At 36.8% G+C, this 17951-nt stretch overlaps 1 protein-coding gene across 1 annotated transcript in view; it reads right to left on the bottom strand.

Annotated features, from left to right (window-relative positions):
* Window positions 1-17643, bottom strand: part of LOC106535203 (GDNF family receptor alpha-2) — a gene marked incomplete at both ends in the record, with an annotated part of 39069 nt that extends 21426 nt beyond the window's left edge. The window contains 1 exon segment of the mRNA XM_014032154.1: window positions 17557-17643. Within this exon segment, the coding sequence (XP_013887608.1) occupies window positions 17557-17643 (87 nt within the window).
* Window positions 17644-17951: the final 308 nt, after the last annotated feature.

The following is a 17951-nucleotide window of genomic DNA, read 5'->3' on the forward strand; positions in this document are numbered from 1 at the left end:
CTTCCAGTCTTATAGTATGATCTTTCTTTCAAATCCATCAGGGTTACCTTTAAACGGCTTTTAGGATTAAACTAGATAATAATAAGAATTAGAAAAATATATATGCCTGCGTAGTTCATTTGTTGTTTTATTAAATTTGGTAGAAACTAGTATTTTTTTGTTTACATAAATATGAACTTTTCTTTTGTCCTAGTGTGAAAATAAAAAATAAACGTTGAAATTCACTCTGCATTCTTCAAGCTGTCACTTTCACAAGCTGCAAAGGCCCACTTTCAGCAAACTTGAAGTGGCCCACAAACCACCAGTTGATGATCACAGTTGTAACATGTTTTGCAACTCCGGAAACATTTTATTAATGAGCCAAGGAGCAGCAATGGCTCTTCTGATTGTAAAGGTTGCAGAACACTGGTTTAAGTGAAACTGTATAAAAGCAGGTCATAACCTTTTCTTGGTATTAACAAAGTGCCATCTTGACATAAGTATGAAAAAAGAAAGACATATAATAAAAACATACAGTATAAAGACATATAATAATGTTTATCTACTAAAGTGAATGTCAGAATACAGGGTTTGATAGATGTCCTCCATTTGTGAATAGCACTGTTATCACATTTGCAGCTTTGCAGTTACATTTCTTCTTGATTTTAATTTTAACTATCTACTTTTCCATACTTTTCTGGAGCAACACAGTGAATTTTGCAGCTACTGACCTAACGTTTGATGTGGTAGTAGCTACTGTAATAGTCGTCTTGATGTGATATGTTCTCCTTGAATTAATAAGGCCTTTTTCTAATAAAAGATAATACGCAATCATCATCTGGACCAAATGATACGATTTAATTGAGTTTCTAATTCAACAACAGTAATATGTTGTAGCTTGGAAAGGTTTCAAAGAACTACAAACAATCTCTGGATCCCAGTTAACAAATTTATATTTACTATCATTGCTTTTCTGCCTCAAGCAGCTCTAAGCCATCAGCACAGGTATGTTCAAAGCCAGACTCCTCAGCTAACTACAACTGATATAATTTGTTTCAGCTCTTAAGTTAAACATGAAGAAATTATTGCAAAAATATTTTTGGGGCTGGACATTATTTTTTTTTATTTCCAGGGTAACAATTCTGTAGTGTTTAGTGTTGAACTCTAATCTGTTGACTGTGTATTTTATATAAAATCACAAATTCTTTATATTCTTTCTGAGTTGTAAAGAAATGTTATTAAAAATCCTTGAGTGTTTTCAAGTTGCTGTGCACCTCAGTTTGGGGGAAAAAAAGCTTTTTTCCTGAAATATACTGATAATAAAGCAGGATTATGTTCACTGTTGGCACTCCTCTCTTGTATTCAGGCTATATTAGAGAAGTTAACCTCCCTCCCCTGTAGATAATGATATTTCAGAGGTCGTGGCGGCCTGGTGACACTCAGAGAGATTCATCTCTTATTCAACAGAACCAATCTCCCTCTGTGTCTATCAGGCAGCCTGGAGCAGGAAGAAGACCATCTATTTTACAGAGGGGCTGTGCTAGAGACGTAGCATTGTTTCCAAGTGGTGCACTGCAAATGATCAATCGTATAAATGGAAGCACATCAAATTCCAACCGGGGGAAGAAAAAAATAGGCAAACCTTCAAAATTAATGACTTTGTGGTTTCAGATCAACTCAGAAAAAAAACAAAACTCAAAGCCTGAAGAATAACAAATTATCTGGAGTTTGACCTAAAGGAAAGAAAAACACACTTAAACTAGATTAATTTTAACCACCTCTTTTATTTGAAAGTACTTTGGTGCACAGGGTGTTGAGTGAATCGTCCTGATTCAGACAGATTTGTATTTCTTCAGAATGATTAAAAAAGAACGAGTTTAACTTTTTTAATGTTGTTGTAATATAGAGATTGTTGTTTATCACTGTACTTTCTAAGATTAGAAAGAAATCCTCCCGCAGATGTTTGGCAATGTGATACCCCCCAGTCTTGTTAATCTAAGAGGCTGAAAAGGCAAAATTAATTGTGTTTTTGTCATTTACTAATGCAATATTCAGAATCATCAGACTCCTTAGACAGACTGTGAGAGAATTAGGGCAGAAGGAGTAACTTGCTTGATTTGTAATTACAACAAGAACTGAAACAAGAACTGATTTTGGCACTGCGAGGTCAAGGGATGGGCCAAAGTTTTACTTAAGTGGGCTGAGCTAAAAAACAGGGCCAAAGGGGAGAGCAGCACAGTCCAGCTGGAGGAGCGGTTAGCAGGGCGACTGTCCAGTGGCTCAGGCAACATTACATTGATGGATTGCAGCTTCTGAATCTCCCCTGGCCATCTGCAGCTATAATGTGGGCCACTGGGGGGGTCTGGGATGAAAAGAAAATGGGAGAGGGATGAGCTCGTACAATTTATCTGACCAAGCTGGGCCGAAGCGCCTTCTGTGGCTGCAGCAAAGGATTGGGTTTTTTACTACTCTTGATTGGGAACCTAAGATTGCGTTTTGGTGCTCAGACCAAAAAGATGTCCTAGGGCAAACATATAAGACATAAAGTCGACTCGATGGCCCCAATGTTGCTGCGCTCTAATAGGATGGCATGCAAGAGCAGAAGGAGAAAAAGGACGGAGGCAAGGAGGCAGAGCTGGGGAGTGGAAATGTTTAGTATTGTGTTACAGAGTTGTAATTGATTTTCCAAGTGCATCACAATACAGGTCTTCATCAAACCTATTTGGCTATGATGTGCAGAGAAAGGGGGTAGATAAGCTAATGACGTTGGACATATAAAGATGGAAAAAAGCTTTAAGAGCAGAGGGAAGACGTGTGCAGTTGATTACAGCAGCCGATCCTGACAGATAGATGAAATGAGAGGAAACAAACAGATTGAATGGCCACTCACACAGTCATGCTGGAGAGCTTTCAATTAATGGAGACTAACTCGGGGAAAATGCACGGTGCACAGAATGATTAACACGACTCATCAGCAGCGCAATCAACAGCTCTCAGCATAACAATATTCTGCACCTATCTATAAACAGGCTGCTGGAGTGAACAAGTGAGTGAGGTGATGACTGAGTAAAAGGCTGGACAAGAGGGAAGTTCTGCTGACAGATTATTAGATGTTTTAAAGACATTTATTATGCAGGAAAATATTATGTTTTTATATTGTACCTGTTGGAAGAGGAGGTTGATAAACTAGTCAGGTCTTTAAAACTTTTTTTTTAATTGAAAAAATAAATAACAGCTACATCGAACAAAGCTCGTCATCAAATCTTTTTTTATTTATTTTTTCAGGTTTGATTTAATGCCAACAAAAAGTCACTTCACAGCACTGAAACTCTTTTTTATAGCTTCTTGTGCAGGGTTGTTACATATTGGTGCTTTTCCCAAGATTCCCTCTGCGTCCAGTTTTGGGGCGAAATCCATTGTCATCATTTCAGAAAGTGTAGAAAATGCACAAAAACTAATAGTCCTGAAGGAAATTTTGTAACTGATTAATTGAATGTTAGATGCACTTTTGGGTTTATATTTTCTGATCATTTCAGCCTGTAAGGTTAAAGCTGACAAAGACTTGGTGTTTGTCTTATCATGTGTTCTTTCTTTAGCCTAAACAAAAATGAGTTACGTTCTGACGTCTGACGTAAAAGGTAACACCTCCTGGGGTGTAACCAGGAAGAGGTGTACATTATAAGCTCAATTCGTTATTAGAGTAGGAGGCAGTTGTCAGAGGGTTGGGCAGGGAGTCTGCTCAGAGCAGAGCACCCGTGTTTGTTTTGATTCAGCCCAAGGTCGCACGCTGAGGCCTGTGCTGCTGAGTGCTGTATGAACCTGACTGGAGTCAGAAAACAGAAAAAAATTGTTTTGAAGAAGAAATCCAGCTGATTCCTGTTTATTCGGACATACCATTTTGAACAATGCATATTTCTTCTACAATTTGGTTACCCCAATGTGATGGATGATCTTGAATCCTTGAATCCTGTCTCTCACCCTAGTACCTAAAACTAGACACTACACAGTGGTAACATAATAACCCCCGCACGCACAAATGCACCAGAACTCAGAAGTCTTAATTCCTAATAAATGTCATGTTACCCATGCATCCCAAAATTGCAGTGGTTTGGGTGGACGGGGGGGGGGGGGTGCGTTGGTTGACCTGATGGATAGCCCCTCATCAGAGCTTAACAACAAAAGAAATCTGAAGCTCCTATGTTTAAAGGTTTTTGAGTTATAAGCATTTTTGCATGTCCAAACAACCTCTCTTTGAAAGGAGGCCCCTCCTCAAATATGGGGTCTATCGTAAAACCGTTAGCTGGTGCAGTGTAGGTCAGACTCATCTACAGTCCTGCCAAATTTCATGTGGATTGGGGCAGCCGTTTTTGTGCTACGGTTGACCAAAAATCTCCTGAGAAAAATTTTTTTTAAAAATTAAAAATAAACAGTACGAAAACAATATGACTCCCGCTTACGCTTCGCATGTGGGGGTCATAATTAACCATCAACCCTGATCCCTAAATTAACCATTTTTAGAAAATGTACAAAATTCATGTCAACTACGTGTTCTAAAGCCTAAAATTACCTAATATTCACCCTAGACATCCTATCCCTGACCCCACTACCTAAAATTAACCATGAACCCTGATCCTTAATATTAACCACAGATCCCAACTCAAAGACCCCTAAATTTTGCGTCCCATCGCGTCAAAACCGGATGCCGAGGGAACCAGGAAATGCCAGGTGTGTCAATAACTGACGTAAAGGGGTTACCTAACACGTCAAAATAGGACGCAGAGGGAACCTTTGAAAAGTGCCAATATGTGACGAGTCGGGAGTGAGAATGTGTTAGACTTTCAATGGAAACGTCCTAGTTAGATTTTGAAGTGGGGTTGTCCCTGTTTATTTTATACAGTTTTTTTAAATAGGGAAAATATGCAATTTTAGATTAAGGAATAATAAATTGTGCTTTGGACACACCATTCTCTAAAATTCTCTGTTAATGCATGCATAATCTTTAACCTTCGGACAGAAGTGGTGCTGAAGTCAAAACTCCATTAATTAGGACTCATGACCCTGATAATCCAACTAATCGAGGAGAAGTTTAGTAGCATACATTTTAACACGTTTCTACAATGACAAAAAATAGAGACAATCTAAAATGGCAACAAGAACAAAAATAATTCAATGAATTAAAAAAGTCAACAATGTTGCTGAGAATAACAGGAATGTCAACAAATTCCCAACAAAAATTAATATTTTCATCCCAAGAGTTATTTAAGAAAAATATTTTTTGTTTGATATTGGAAAACTTGCATTTTGTAAAATGACTCTAGGCACTATTATATGCCCTGCCTGAAGCGTGACTTAAAATAAATGTTACAGTTGTTCATGCAAAATGATATTTGTTCAGAATTTATGGATTATTGAATCTGAGCGTGAAAATCTGTCTCACTTCCCAATTTCACTCAGCCCTAATAATGACCAATTTCTTATTCTTATTTTTTACCAGTTTATTATGTAACTTATGAGAATGGGACAAAATCTCAAACCTTCATTTTTATTTCTACACCTGTCACTTGGCAGACTCTGATTTGCAGCATGTAGAAAATATATAACGATTTTGTTTCCTTTTAAAGCAAACACAAAAAGAAAGAGAGGAAAAGGAATAAAAACAATGAGGTGTGAAAAAGGTGGTTAAATATATGTATATGGTGACAGAGAGAAGAAAAACTGTCCTCTATTGAAAAAGAAAACGGCACCGTCAAAGCAAGACAGAATGAAAGATAGGTACAGCTTTTATGAACAAGAGGAAGCAGATAAACTGTTCATGCACCAAGTGACAAGATTTGACTTTTTTTCCTAAGGAGTAAAGGATCTTCTTAAACAAGTAATTGCTCTCTGTCAGCCTAATTTGAATTCTGCATTTCATATATCATCTCATTCTCAAGGGATGCTGTGCTGCAGAGGGAAGTTCAAGTCAGGTTATGGATAGACTCTTGACTCCTGGTATGTTCTCAGTAATTAGGAAAGGTGCCAAAGTTTGGATTTAATACAGCCCTGGGTGAGCGTGTGAGAGCTTGTTAGGAAAGTCTTTAGTCCAGACCCTGAGGAGCATGTCAAGCATTTCTGTGTCAAAGGCCTCATCAGTCATTAGCTCTATACTATGTCACGGTGGGGATTTCCAGAGGGGAGGGAACGGGTGCACTGAATCTACAATATCATCTCACTCACAGCTTTACTGGGCGGGTTATGTGTAGATTTTACAAAAGACAAAACCAGTGGAGTTCATAAAGTGTTCTGTTCTCAGATGTGAGCAACACTTTATCAGTGAATATAAAATTATTGCAGCTAATCCGACCATCATAAAATGGGGATACAGTGAGTGAATCAGGAAATTAGGAAATTAACATATTTGGATTTAAGAAAGCTCATAACCAAAAATAAATAAATAAATAAATAAAAACAACAACAAAAAGAAAATGGTAAAGCTCCCAAAAGAGAGTATGCTAGTAATAGGTACAGTATGTAAATGATTTGATTTGCAAGGTGCTGGTTGGTCTAGAATGGACACCAGAAGTCATTAGTATCATGAGTGGAGCAAGTGTTTTCAGGCAGTTGCTGAACTCTCCAACAATAATTCAAAACATTAAGTGAAATTCACCCGACACACAGGATTCCTCATAGACACATTAGACAATATTACCAGTTCATGATGGAGTTTAATACCGGTCACATTATGAGTTCTCATAGAGCTGGATGGTCATATTGTGTATTTGCCTGGCATGTACAGTTATCACAGTGGTCCCATGTTGGAACTAATGGGTGTGTGAGGGCATCCATACCCATAGTAGAGCCTCCAGTCACCCGATACAGATCACAACAAAGAAGGACCATTGCATGCAATGTGTAATAAAAATTGTCATAAAATCTATAGTTTATATCTGGATACAGGTACTTGACTCTTTACCACAGGCTGTTTTATCCTGCAGAGTTCAGTTGTATTACAGAATAACCAGGTGTGGACTGTTGGCCATGGGGAAAGAAAGAAAGTGGGGTGAGATAACAGCGTTTGGGTTGTAAAAGAGCAGGGAAAGGTGTGATTTCTCTACACGTTCATATACCTGCAAAATGGGGGTAAAATCTGTGTTTTTTATCTTCAATTTATGAACAAATTGACATGTAGTGCACATTACTTCATGCTACCATGATACAGCCTTCCAGTTATGACAAGTTTGTTAGCATCATTAAATAAAACGTTATTCAAATGAGCAATCTCTAACAATCTGGGAAAAGGCATATTTTGCTGCTTGGATCCATGATTTCCTTAAGATGTTCTGCTTGACATTTCTTGTGTAATAAATTGTTAAGAATCAACAAGCTGGGTCTTCCTTTTCTCCCTTATTTTATTGCTACAAAAATCCTAAATCTAAGCTGCCGTTAACCTAAGAGAAAAGACGCCTGCATTTGGAGAGGTAGTAACTAGAAATCCTGGACTGACGATGAGTGGCATTGTATCAGGCTGAGTGATGAGCAGTGTGTTTGACAATTCCAAGGGGAGATGACCAATCCTGACAATGCTGTGGAGAAAGACACCAGCATAGGGTCTGATTCAGGTCACCTCTGGTAGTGACTTGAGTACTCTGACACCGCAGCACTATTTTAGTCACGTCCTGCATGCGTCACACTTTCCGAGATGGCACCACATATAGTCTTTAAACAAAACTACTCATCCGAACACAGTACTTGTGCCCATGTCATGTAGGGTTCCTGCAGTGGTCAGCCAGGTCCTCCAGTCTTTCTTGGATCAAACATTTGTGAGTGTTTTATAAGCTGAGTTGCCATGCAAAGTTTCCCGTTTGTAAACGGTGAGCTAGAGCATCCTACTCACCCATCTCAGCTTAGGCTCCTCATCAGTGCTAATACTGCAGAATGAGTTGAAACAGTCTAACACGATGTGTGTTTTAGATTTGCTTGCACAGTATTGTTTTAATGATCTGCTTCCTTGTTCGTTATCAGCATTCAACCATGGGAATGACATGTGCTAACAAACTGAAACATGTTTTGCTATTTCATGTAAACTTAGAAGAAAAAAAAGCTGACCGGTGCAAAGGGAGTTGGATCAAGTCTCATTACAGATCCACAGAGACACAAGGTATGACTTTACTAAGAGCAAACTGATTAGAAAAATCCACACTGGATAATGAAGCGTATGAGCAAAGTGTTATGTGTACATGTGTGGCTGCAGGCAAACACAAAACTAGCCTCACACAGTGACGCAAAGAGACGCTTAGACCCCAAAGAAGCAAAAATCCCTGTTGTGCTTGTGCAAAGAAACATCTTAATGTTTGCCTAATAGTAATTGTTAAAAGAGTAGCATGAAAATGTCAAACATTTCAGCAGCATGCTGAGCAGGACTGCTGCTCTATTCTCCTCTACTGTACCAGCAGCTTTCTGGATTTAATTGGATGGTGGACATACAGAGCTGAGAGGTGAGGGGCTTAGAGCGGAGAGTTAGAGGCTCTAACTAAGGGATGTTAAATCTAATTCCACGAGGGACCCCCTGAATGCAGCATTCTCTGCTGCCCTCTGCTCCCAGAAAGTTAATCAGCTCAGTGCTGCATCAATAAAACACAATACATCCTACCCAGAGCATGTTAACCACCACACTCAGTAATATTTTTGTTTCTAAAGAAAGACTTTGAAGGATTTTAAACTACATAAATAATATGATGTCTTAATGATCTGATAGTTGCTGAGTTCAAAGTGATAAAATGTGGACTATACCTTCACAATTTGAGCCAGCACAAATACAGTATATTCATTTATTTATTTTTACTTTCAGCAGTGAATGCTTGATCATGTTTGTTTCTTTTATTCACGAGAAACAGTTAACCAAAATGCTAAAAGTATATTGCAGAATGTCTTGCTGCAAATAAACATAAACAACCATAGAAACTGTGAATATCACACAACCTAATCAGCTCACTCTTTTTCCAAACTACAAAAAGAAAATAATAAATAAATAAATAAATAAATAAAACTGTGTGGGAGTACTGCACACTATTAGTGTCAAAGCTAATGAATGAGTTTGTCTGTGACTAATTTGTATTTCTCTATTCAGACATGAATGGCTGACTTTATAACAGCCCAAGTGGAGCAGCCTAAGCTCCACCCTTCTTGCTATCGGAGACAGTCTGTCTCCATGTGCTTTTGTTCATTTCCTTTCCCCTCATTAGCTATTAGATGGGCTGGAATTTACTGGCAGTCCAGATTTTTTATTTATTTATTTTTTTGGTTTTGACTCATTTGTCAAGTTTTGGGGTTTGGGGAGCAGCCTAAACCCAACAACTAACAACATGACTGGCTTTCCCTCTATTATGCTTCTTAGGGATACTTACTTTAGTTTGGATGGTTTTGTAAATATAATTTGTCCTAAACTTGTTTCAAATCATTGCAACGGTTTGGTGTTTATTTATGTTGTTTGAACCATCTTTTATTTTGAAACAATAACAGGATATGACATTACAATATGACTGCATATTATGGTGGTGGTGTGCATTATACTCTGTTAATCAAGTTTACTTCCCACAGATCCTGTCAAGCTGAAATGAAGAGAATCAGGATGCCAAACATCGTGTTGTGTGTTCATTAAGGCTTTTCTGATCAGTTTTTGCAGAGCTCAAAACTGTTCGGCTAGAGGTGCGGTGAATGGAAGGTTCCAGTTTTAAAGTAGTAGTAATTTTAAAGTTGTGAAAATTTGTGGTCTCTTTTATAAAAACGTAGGGATATTACCTACATCTTCTCATAACCAATGTTATGAGGAAAATCACAAGTTCTTCTGTTTAAGAAAATTAACACTTCTCTGTGTAAAATTGAGAATATGACACAATAAGTGAACATAATCGGGAATTTAAGTTGATCTAAAATAAATGAATTTTATTTACAGAATCAAATAAATTACTAATGTACAGCTTATTGTGAACAATCAAATTTTTGGTGAGTTAAAACATCAACAAAAATATGCACGCGTCCGCATTAATTAATGTTGACATGACAACTCTTAAAGAAACAGCAGAACTTCAGGTTTAGGTTCTTAATAAACCAGATGTTTTCAGGTACATAAAACTTATATGGCAAGGTTTAAGTTTAAGAAAAAGAAAGAAAGAAGGGTGTTAGTCCTAGTGTTTTAGCTTATCAATCTGTGAGGAAACCAGAACGAACACTTGGGTCTCTGCCGACGCGTCAGCCCGAACTCCGGTACATGTGTCAAAACATTCAGCTTTTACCTGGAGGTGCCTTGGCCGTCAGGTTAAACGTGTAGGAAGAATTCACCCAGGTTGGTAAGGAACTCCGTTCAGGTCCCTTACTGCCAGTAAAAACTTCCAAAATTTAGCTTTACAGCGTCTCCGGAAATCTGCTTCTGTCCGAAGGAGGGAGCCAGCTTTCTCTTTAATATAAAACATTTCTCATCAGAAGTTTTAAAATAATGGAGCTTCAAAGCTGGTTGTTTGGATCACAACTGAAGGTGTCGTGAGCCGATAGGCAAAGGTTTGCTCGTTGGCAAGAATCAAATCTGATTGCCAAATGCTGATATTTCCTACGGATGAAAAACAGCTCAATGAGACGAAAATTGGTGTCTTCTCTCGTCTCTTTTCTTTCTCCCTCTGTCGAGGACTTTGTTCCAGTGTTAATCTCTAAAGAGAAAGAGCTAAGGATGCGACCTTCATTTTTGGTTAGTTACAGGCAGAAAGAAGTTTAGTCTAGGGCACTGCCTTAATTCTGTAAAAACATCGGCACCTGCACAGAAAAACTACTTCAAACTTTGACAGGATTAACACTGAATGAAAATGAACTAAAGTTCAATGAAATATAAGTGAATTATTTAAAATGAAATAAATCTTAGAATATTTGTCTATGATTCAAATACAAATATTTTATATATACTTCATAATAAAACATAGTGAACTTATAAACATAATGATCAATTTAGTTAAATTGAAAAATAAAAAGAAAACACATAATCCCTTTACTGTCAAATAACAGTTACAAAGATTTGTGTAAAACAAATAAAGAAACATTGGAACAATATTATTTTTGTGTGTTTTTCTTTTTCTTAATTACAATGCAAGAAGATAGACTGTCATTCTTTTCATTATGTAACTTTGATTTATAAAATGATGATAACTTGTAGTTAAAAGAAAGTATAAATCAAAAATATAAAGAACTTTTTTTTGTTTATTAAAGAAAATAAAAGGTCTCTTTATAGGAAGGTCTTTTGAGACCAGAGTCAAAGACTTAAAAATTCTGTGAAATGGTTGCAAAAATGAGCCCATCAAACTACTTCTGGTTGTTCATACTGAGCCAGAACCAGGCTGCAAAGGCATGAATTTTCACAAATGAAGCCAACATTGCAGGACCAAAAGGAGACTTGGAGTCGGACATTACTGCTTCTCTTGGTGGCTCAGAGGCATAACGGCGATGGGTTTACTTCAACTATCCCAGCTGCCTCAGTTTGCTCAAAAATAAATGGGAAGATCTCAGTCCAGACTCCAAATAGAAAATGTTCATTTTGTTTGGACCAGGAGGTGTAACCCATTTGCAAAGTAGGCATGTAAAACGTACTTTTGTTTTCCTTAAATCCTCAATGATTGCCAACAAAATGCAATAAAACTATCTCTTTTCCTTAATGTGTGTGTGGTGTTGTACATACAACTTCACTCAGCAGAAATGATGTTTTTTTTTTGTTTTTTTTTGCAGACAACTGCAACAAACCCAAGCATCACCATTACAGGTAAATCTATTCAAGGACAAAATGCAAAAAGATCAAATAAAGAAAGCACAAAAAAAAAAGATTCAGTTTGGCATGATCGGGTGTTGAAAGTGTTAGGAGCAGACAACCCTGTTCTGTCAGCTTTTGGTAGCTCCTTCCACCATCGCTGAACCACAAATAACTCCACAGACTGAGCCTGCTTTTTTCAAAGGGTTTGATCTCGCTGAGCTAATCAAAAGAAAAGAAAAAATAACATCAGTTAGGGAAGTAGCCAAGTAAATATAAAAACAGTATCTTGATCATTTAAAAATCAATAAGGTGTTATTCTTTGTTGTTGAACAGAAAGTCCTTGTGAAGACTCAATGTCAACTTTATATTTACATCACATTTAAAAGCCACTGATGTTGACCAGTGTGCTTTGTGGCAGAGCAAAACACGTTATTAAAATTCATGAATTAAATATTATGTAATGAAAAAAGAACAATCAAAAAGAATAAGATTCAAATACAAAAGTCTTTTTTTTACTTAAAAGCTAAAAAAAATAGCATTTGTTGAACTGCTCACCACTCTGGATGCTAAAGTTTTAAATAGAGCTCTCATGCTGGAGTCTGATGGAGTGTGATAGGCATGATTTGCAGCTGCTAACATGTCGAATTATAGCTTGTTATCTGTAAAATTGACCGAGTTATAGTTATTTTAGTATGTGTTAAGGTCGATTAGCTGTGGGGGTCATCTTGAATTTGGTTGAATCTAAAATTTAATCACTCAGGAAACTGAGCTGTTCCTTAAGTTTGGGGCAGACATTGGAAAAGTCCAATTCGTCTCAATTTGGATCTTGAAACACCTACACAAAGCTGACACCTTGATCATAGTTATCATATCAGGGCATGGATGTTTAGAAGATCAGTTAATGAAGATCAAACCATTTAAGACTCTAAAAGTAATAAATAAAATCTTTAAATTAAATGCCCAGCATTTAATGATGGAAAGCCATTAACTATTTAATAATTTATTATTAATGTCAATACCTTTTTTATTGGAGTATTTTTCTCTGTTTATATGTACAGGTACATGTATCTTAAAACGCTTACAAGGGTCACTGTAGCTGAGATAAGGGTCTGAACATTGCAACTTACAGTAAAAGTTAAAACATGCAGTCATTATGCGGACGCACATTTAACGTCAGCGGTCTCTAAAGTAGGCCAGACTGAACTCACTGAGGCTGCCGCAAGTAAATCCCAGGAGAAACGTTTCAGTTTTCCTCTGCTTCTCTGTATTCTGAGGAGTTACTTTTACTTTCGTAGATTACTCTCCTCATCAAACATTTGTTCTTCTGTTAAAACTCAGCTCACCTTATAGCCACCATCTACACGAGAAAATATCCATTGTCTCTGCTGCAGCATTAACAGACCAGGCCAAAAGGGAACAATACTTGACAATGTCTGCAGAATGTGGAAAGGTGTGCAGATGTGTAGTGTCACACCTTATGACAAGTTATAAAAGATTGATCTGACTCATCTCTGAGATTGAGGTTGAATCTGACAGTGAAAGTGTGGGATGGGAAGGAACAACATTGGGCCTCATGCAAGAACCGTTTGTACGCACAGATTTGTTCTAAAGTTGTGCGTACGAGTGATTTAGGAAAATTTGTGGCATTCACCAATGTTTTCGTATTCTAAGATTTTTTTCAGGTACGAACAAAATTCATGAGTGGTCCAGACCTGTCGTATATTTTACGAGCAGTCAGTCTGCTGTTATCCAGATGGGTTTTCTTCATTAATAACCTTATACTTTGTTAGTTTGAAGATATTTTGAGTTGAAAATAAATCACACTCTATGATTATGTTGACAATAGGCTATTCTGCTTGAATTAGAGTTATAATTTTAAATGTAATAATTTAGACTAACAATACAAATTGTCCGTCCGTTTTCTGCTGCTTATCCGGGATCGGGTCGTGGGGCGCAGCAGGAGACCCCGCTCTCCCCAGCGACCTTCCAGCTCGTCCTGGGGGACACCGAGACGTTCCCAGGCCAGAGGGGATACATTACCCCTCTAGCAAGTCGTGGATTCTCTCCAAAGTGCCAGACTGAATAAATGAAAATGATTTAACACAGTTGTTTATATTTTTAGCAGCTCTTTTTTATTCCACAGGTGACCTGCTAAAAATGACAGATTTTCTTTTCTGGATCTCTGACAGACGGACTTCAATCTCTGAACTCGTAAAGTTCTTTTTAATTATCGCTGTCATTTTTCATGAATGGACACTTGTATCTGAGGCAGGAAACATAGCCTTATGTGGTGTTTTTGGGGTGGTAATTATGCTAATCTCCTCTCGCGTGCACGAGCAGCTGGATACGAACAGGTGGAATTTACGCAGCTCATTTACACACTTTTCCTGAAGATAGAAGAGTTTGTTGAGTCTGACTTGGCATGTTCATACGAACCCTTCGTACGAACAAAAGTAAGAGAAATTTAGGATAAGAATACAAACATGTTCTTGCATGAGGCCCATTGTTTCGACTCTTAAAGTTATGTCGCTGTTACAAAAATCCATTTAAAGTAGTAACAAGTAGAAACTAAATGCAAATGGCAGTATAAGTAACTATGTCTCATTGTTTGCTTTTTACTCTGATGATGGGTTGAACAGTATTAACAAATAAATGCATAACGATTAATTGTAGCATCTAGCCAATAACAATTAACATGATGATTAAAAGATGACAATAGTACTTGCATGGTGTTGACTAAATCAGTAACCCTGTGTTCTGCAATTATACTTACAGTATATTTAACAGGTCAAAATAGTAAACTGTCAACTGAAACCCAATGTGGAGTGGCAGCAGATTTTTAGTAACAAAACATCCCACAGGTTCACATGCACACTTGATAGTGCACACATAAATATGTCATCACGTGGCACTATTTGTAGTTATTGCAAAGTGGGGAATATTAACTGCTGACAGCTTTTTCTCTGATGATTAATTGCACACAAGATTTTGCCAAACCCTACTCCTATACCTAAAAAAAAGAAAAAAAATTAGACTACTTTATCCTTCATCTTTCTGACTCATTGTAACCTGCCACTTAACATTCCATTAATGATATTTGACTAATTAGTAGTGCAGGGTTAATAAGTGATAGAGTTTTATAGAATTTATTAAACTTTTTGAGGTGTTTCAAATAATGTTTTGAGGTACGTGGCAAATGTGTTGTTTATCATGGCGTATCCACAGGAACGCAGAGTGCGAGCAGACAGAAACTGCTTTGGAGCAGAGCTGGTAAGGCCATGATTAGACCAACTGCCGAAATACTCTTACATTCCTGTAAGTTTCCATTAAAGGCGTGCAAAACAAGTCTGTGTTGTTTTATTATTCAAATACCAAACCCCAGCAGCAAAAGTGTTTTTGATTGGTTTTTATGCCTATGACGAGCTTTGGTAACTGATTTCTGATTTGWKGTATCATTGTGTGACTTCATTCCTACGTGTGTGAATAAAAGACARTTCACATCCGCAAAGTTCAGAACTTCTCTGAACTTCACTAAGCTTTCGAGCGAAGTTAAGTATCACTGAACTTCTCCTTTGCAAAGTGAATCTATAAATCTTACTGGTCTCTGTTGTCCTTGTTTAATGTTCTGCGGGGTTGTTGTGTTTCTTTGAGTTCTTAGGTTGAAAATACCGAACAATAAGTGACAGTTAAATTCAAAAATAAATAAATAAATAATAAATAAATAAATAAATGTGGATGCTCAAAACAAAAAAAAAAAGAAAAGAAAAATGCAACTAGCTGAGCATTAAGGTGCTCAAACACAGCTGAACAGTGCCAACAAAGCCAAGTCAGGAGAAATACAGTCAATTAATATAATTATGACAAAGTTGTGCTTGGTTACATTCTCATTATCACTACTGAAAGAACATGGACGATGCAGCTGACCTTTTAGGAAACTTATCCCATTGGGAAAAAAATGCCTTCTCTCTTTTTATTTTTTTGAATAAGTTATCTGCCAAGACAACTTAATACATTCAAAGAAAAAAAAATCTGAAATAAAAAGTGGCTTTTAAAATACATGTGTGTATCACGAAGCAGAATCCCCGTATTGTGTTTAGTTTTTACGATAGAATCCTCTTTTATTTCTAATACAACTTGTGTCCCTTATCTTCATTTCAGACTAAAACTTTTGGAATAGCATAGATTACTTTTCAATTTCCTACCTTTCCTCTTGGAGACTACGCTTTCCCCTCTCCTCATAACCCAGCTCGATATTATATATTCCCCTGGTCTTCATACAGTAACATTTACAGACACGATTATAAATTCTTTGGAGTGCCTTAGTAATTGAAACGAAAAGTTCATAAAACAAGTGAGTAATTATTCATTTGTTTGCCTGGGGCTCTCTCTCAGTGCCACAATCAATTACTTCGAAATGATAAATAATGAAACAAAGCTTGTGGCTAAAAAAAATATTTTTGGAGAGTAAATTTAATATTTTACCTGAGAGAAAACAGAAGGAATAGCTAAAGTCAAATAGCTCTAGTAATGAGCCCCCTGTTGTTTCCTAATATCTCCAGCTTCTTCCTACTAGATTTTTATTTCCACCCTGAAACCAATTTTACAGTTCCATGACTGGTAACCTCATCATAACAACGTCTACGTACAAAACTGACTTTTTCTTTTGTTTGAGAGGAAAACTAACAGGACAACTAAAGCAGGGAGGGCAGGATTTTGCTCTTGATCGGTGCCTGCAAAAGTCTCAGAATCCTATAAGTTAGAGCCTAAATATGTAGGTGGTTCCACTGTGACATAAAAAATAAAACTGAGCACCTGATAGCCCTAAAATGTTTGAGCATTGCACAAATACAAAATAAAACTAACTATAAATTAAGAATGAGTTAATATAACATGCATGGCTGAAATATATGTTCTGCTGTTGAACACTTTTCCCACTGAAGTAGCAAATAATAATAGTGCAGCCTTGATAACATTATGCACTGTTTAAGTGTTTTCCAGAAGAATATGCACTTAAATCAGGAGAGGTATTTGATAATCATCTTTAAAACCTCTTAACTAATCACATCATGTTCGTTTTAGATATTTTTTCTTGCGTCTTCCTTTTATGCTTTATTGAACAAAACAATTTTTGAGAAGAAGTGATTCACTGTTTTTTAAAGTTTAGTGGAATTATTCTAAAAAAGTATATATTTTTATTTTGTACCTCCTAGACACAAAAGAAAGAAGACACTTTAGAGGAAAAATACACGTGGCTGTATTTAATGATGGTTTATTTTAAAGACAGAAGAGGAATAGTGGAGACTTATCCTTTGAAAATTCTTGTCAGAAATAGATAATGGATTAATGATAACTATTTTCCCTGAATTTTCACTTTGGCATTGGACAGGTGTCATCCCTCCATTCAGCCACCTCTATTCTATGACTCGAAGCTCCCTGATGAATTAACTACTGCACCTCGGGGTTAAAAAAATGTGAAGCACTGCATTGATTTGATACCTTAACAATGGTAACCAGTAGATTAAATAGCAGGCTATAACTCTGCTTGGCTGTTTAATTAGTAAACCAAAGTAGAAATCAAACGGAAAGAAAAATCGATGGTAGGGAGAAATATGGGATGGTGCACCGGGAATGTATACAACCTGACATTCAGTGTACATCACAAGACAAACTGAACAATAACCATCCAGTTCGACCAAAAGCAAAAGACGTTTACAAGGCATACAAGATCAACACTTTGTATTTTTCTTCTTTTTACTTTGCGCTATCCTCTAAAGAGTGCTGATTTCAGTTTAAATTGAATTTGTGGTACATACCTGAAGAGATGGAAGCCAAGCGGGAAACATCAGGCTGCCGGTTGGGGGCCACAGGTTCATATGGAGATGAGTCCTCCATTTCTCCACCTGAAATAACAAATAATAATAATAATAATAATAATAATAATAATAATAATAATAATAATAATAATAACATTTTATGACACTGTATAATTTCGATCAAGTCACCTAAAGAAGGTAAAGGGAATTTCAGATTATTCTTCCGTAATGGGTATATGAGGAACTTTCACAAAAACAGGACTTGGATGCTGTGATTTCTGAACATGTCAAAGTGGCAAAAGAGGTTGAAGCTTCTTGTATCCAAATTGGAAAGATTGGTGGTATCAAAACACCACTAACAACAACAGATTCATTAGCTACTGAGGAAATATTGG

The sequence above is a fragment of the Austrofundulus limnaeus genome, unplaced genomic scaffold, assembly GCF_001266775.1.
Source record: "Austrofundulus limnaeus strain Quisiro unplaced genomic scaffold, Austrofundulus_limnaeus-1.0 Scaffold1384, whole genome shotgun sequence".
Lineage (NCBI taxonomy): Eukaryota > Metazoa > Chordata > Actinopteri > Cyprinodontiformes > Rivulidae > Austrofundulus > Austrofundulus limnaeus.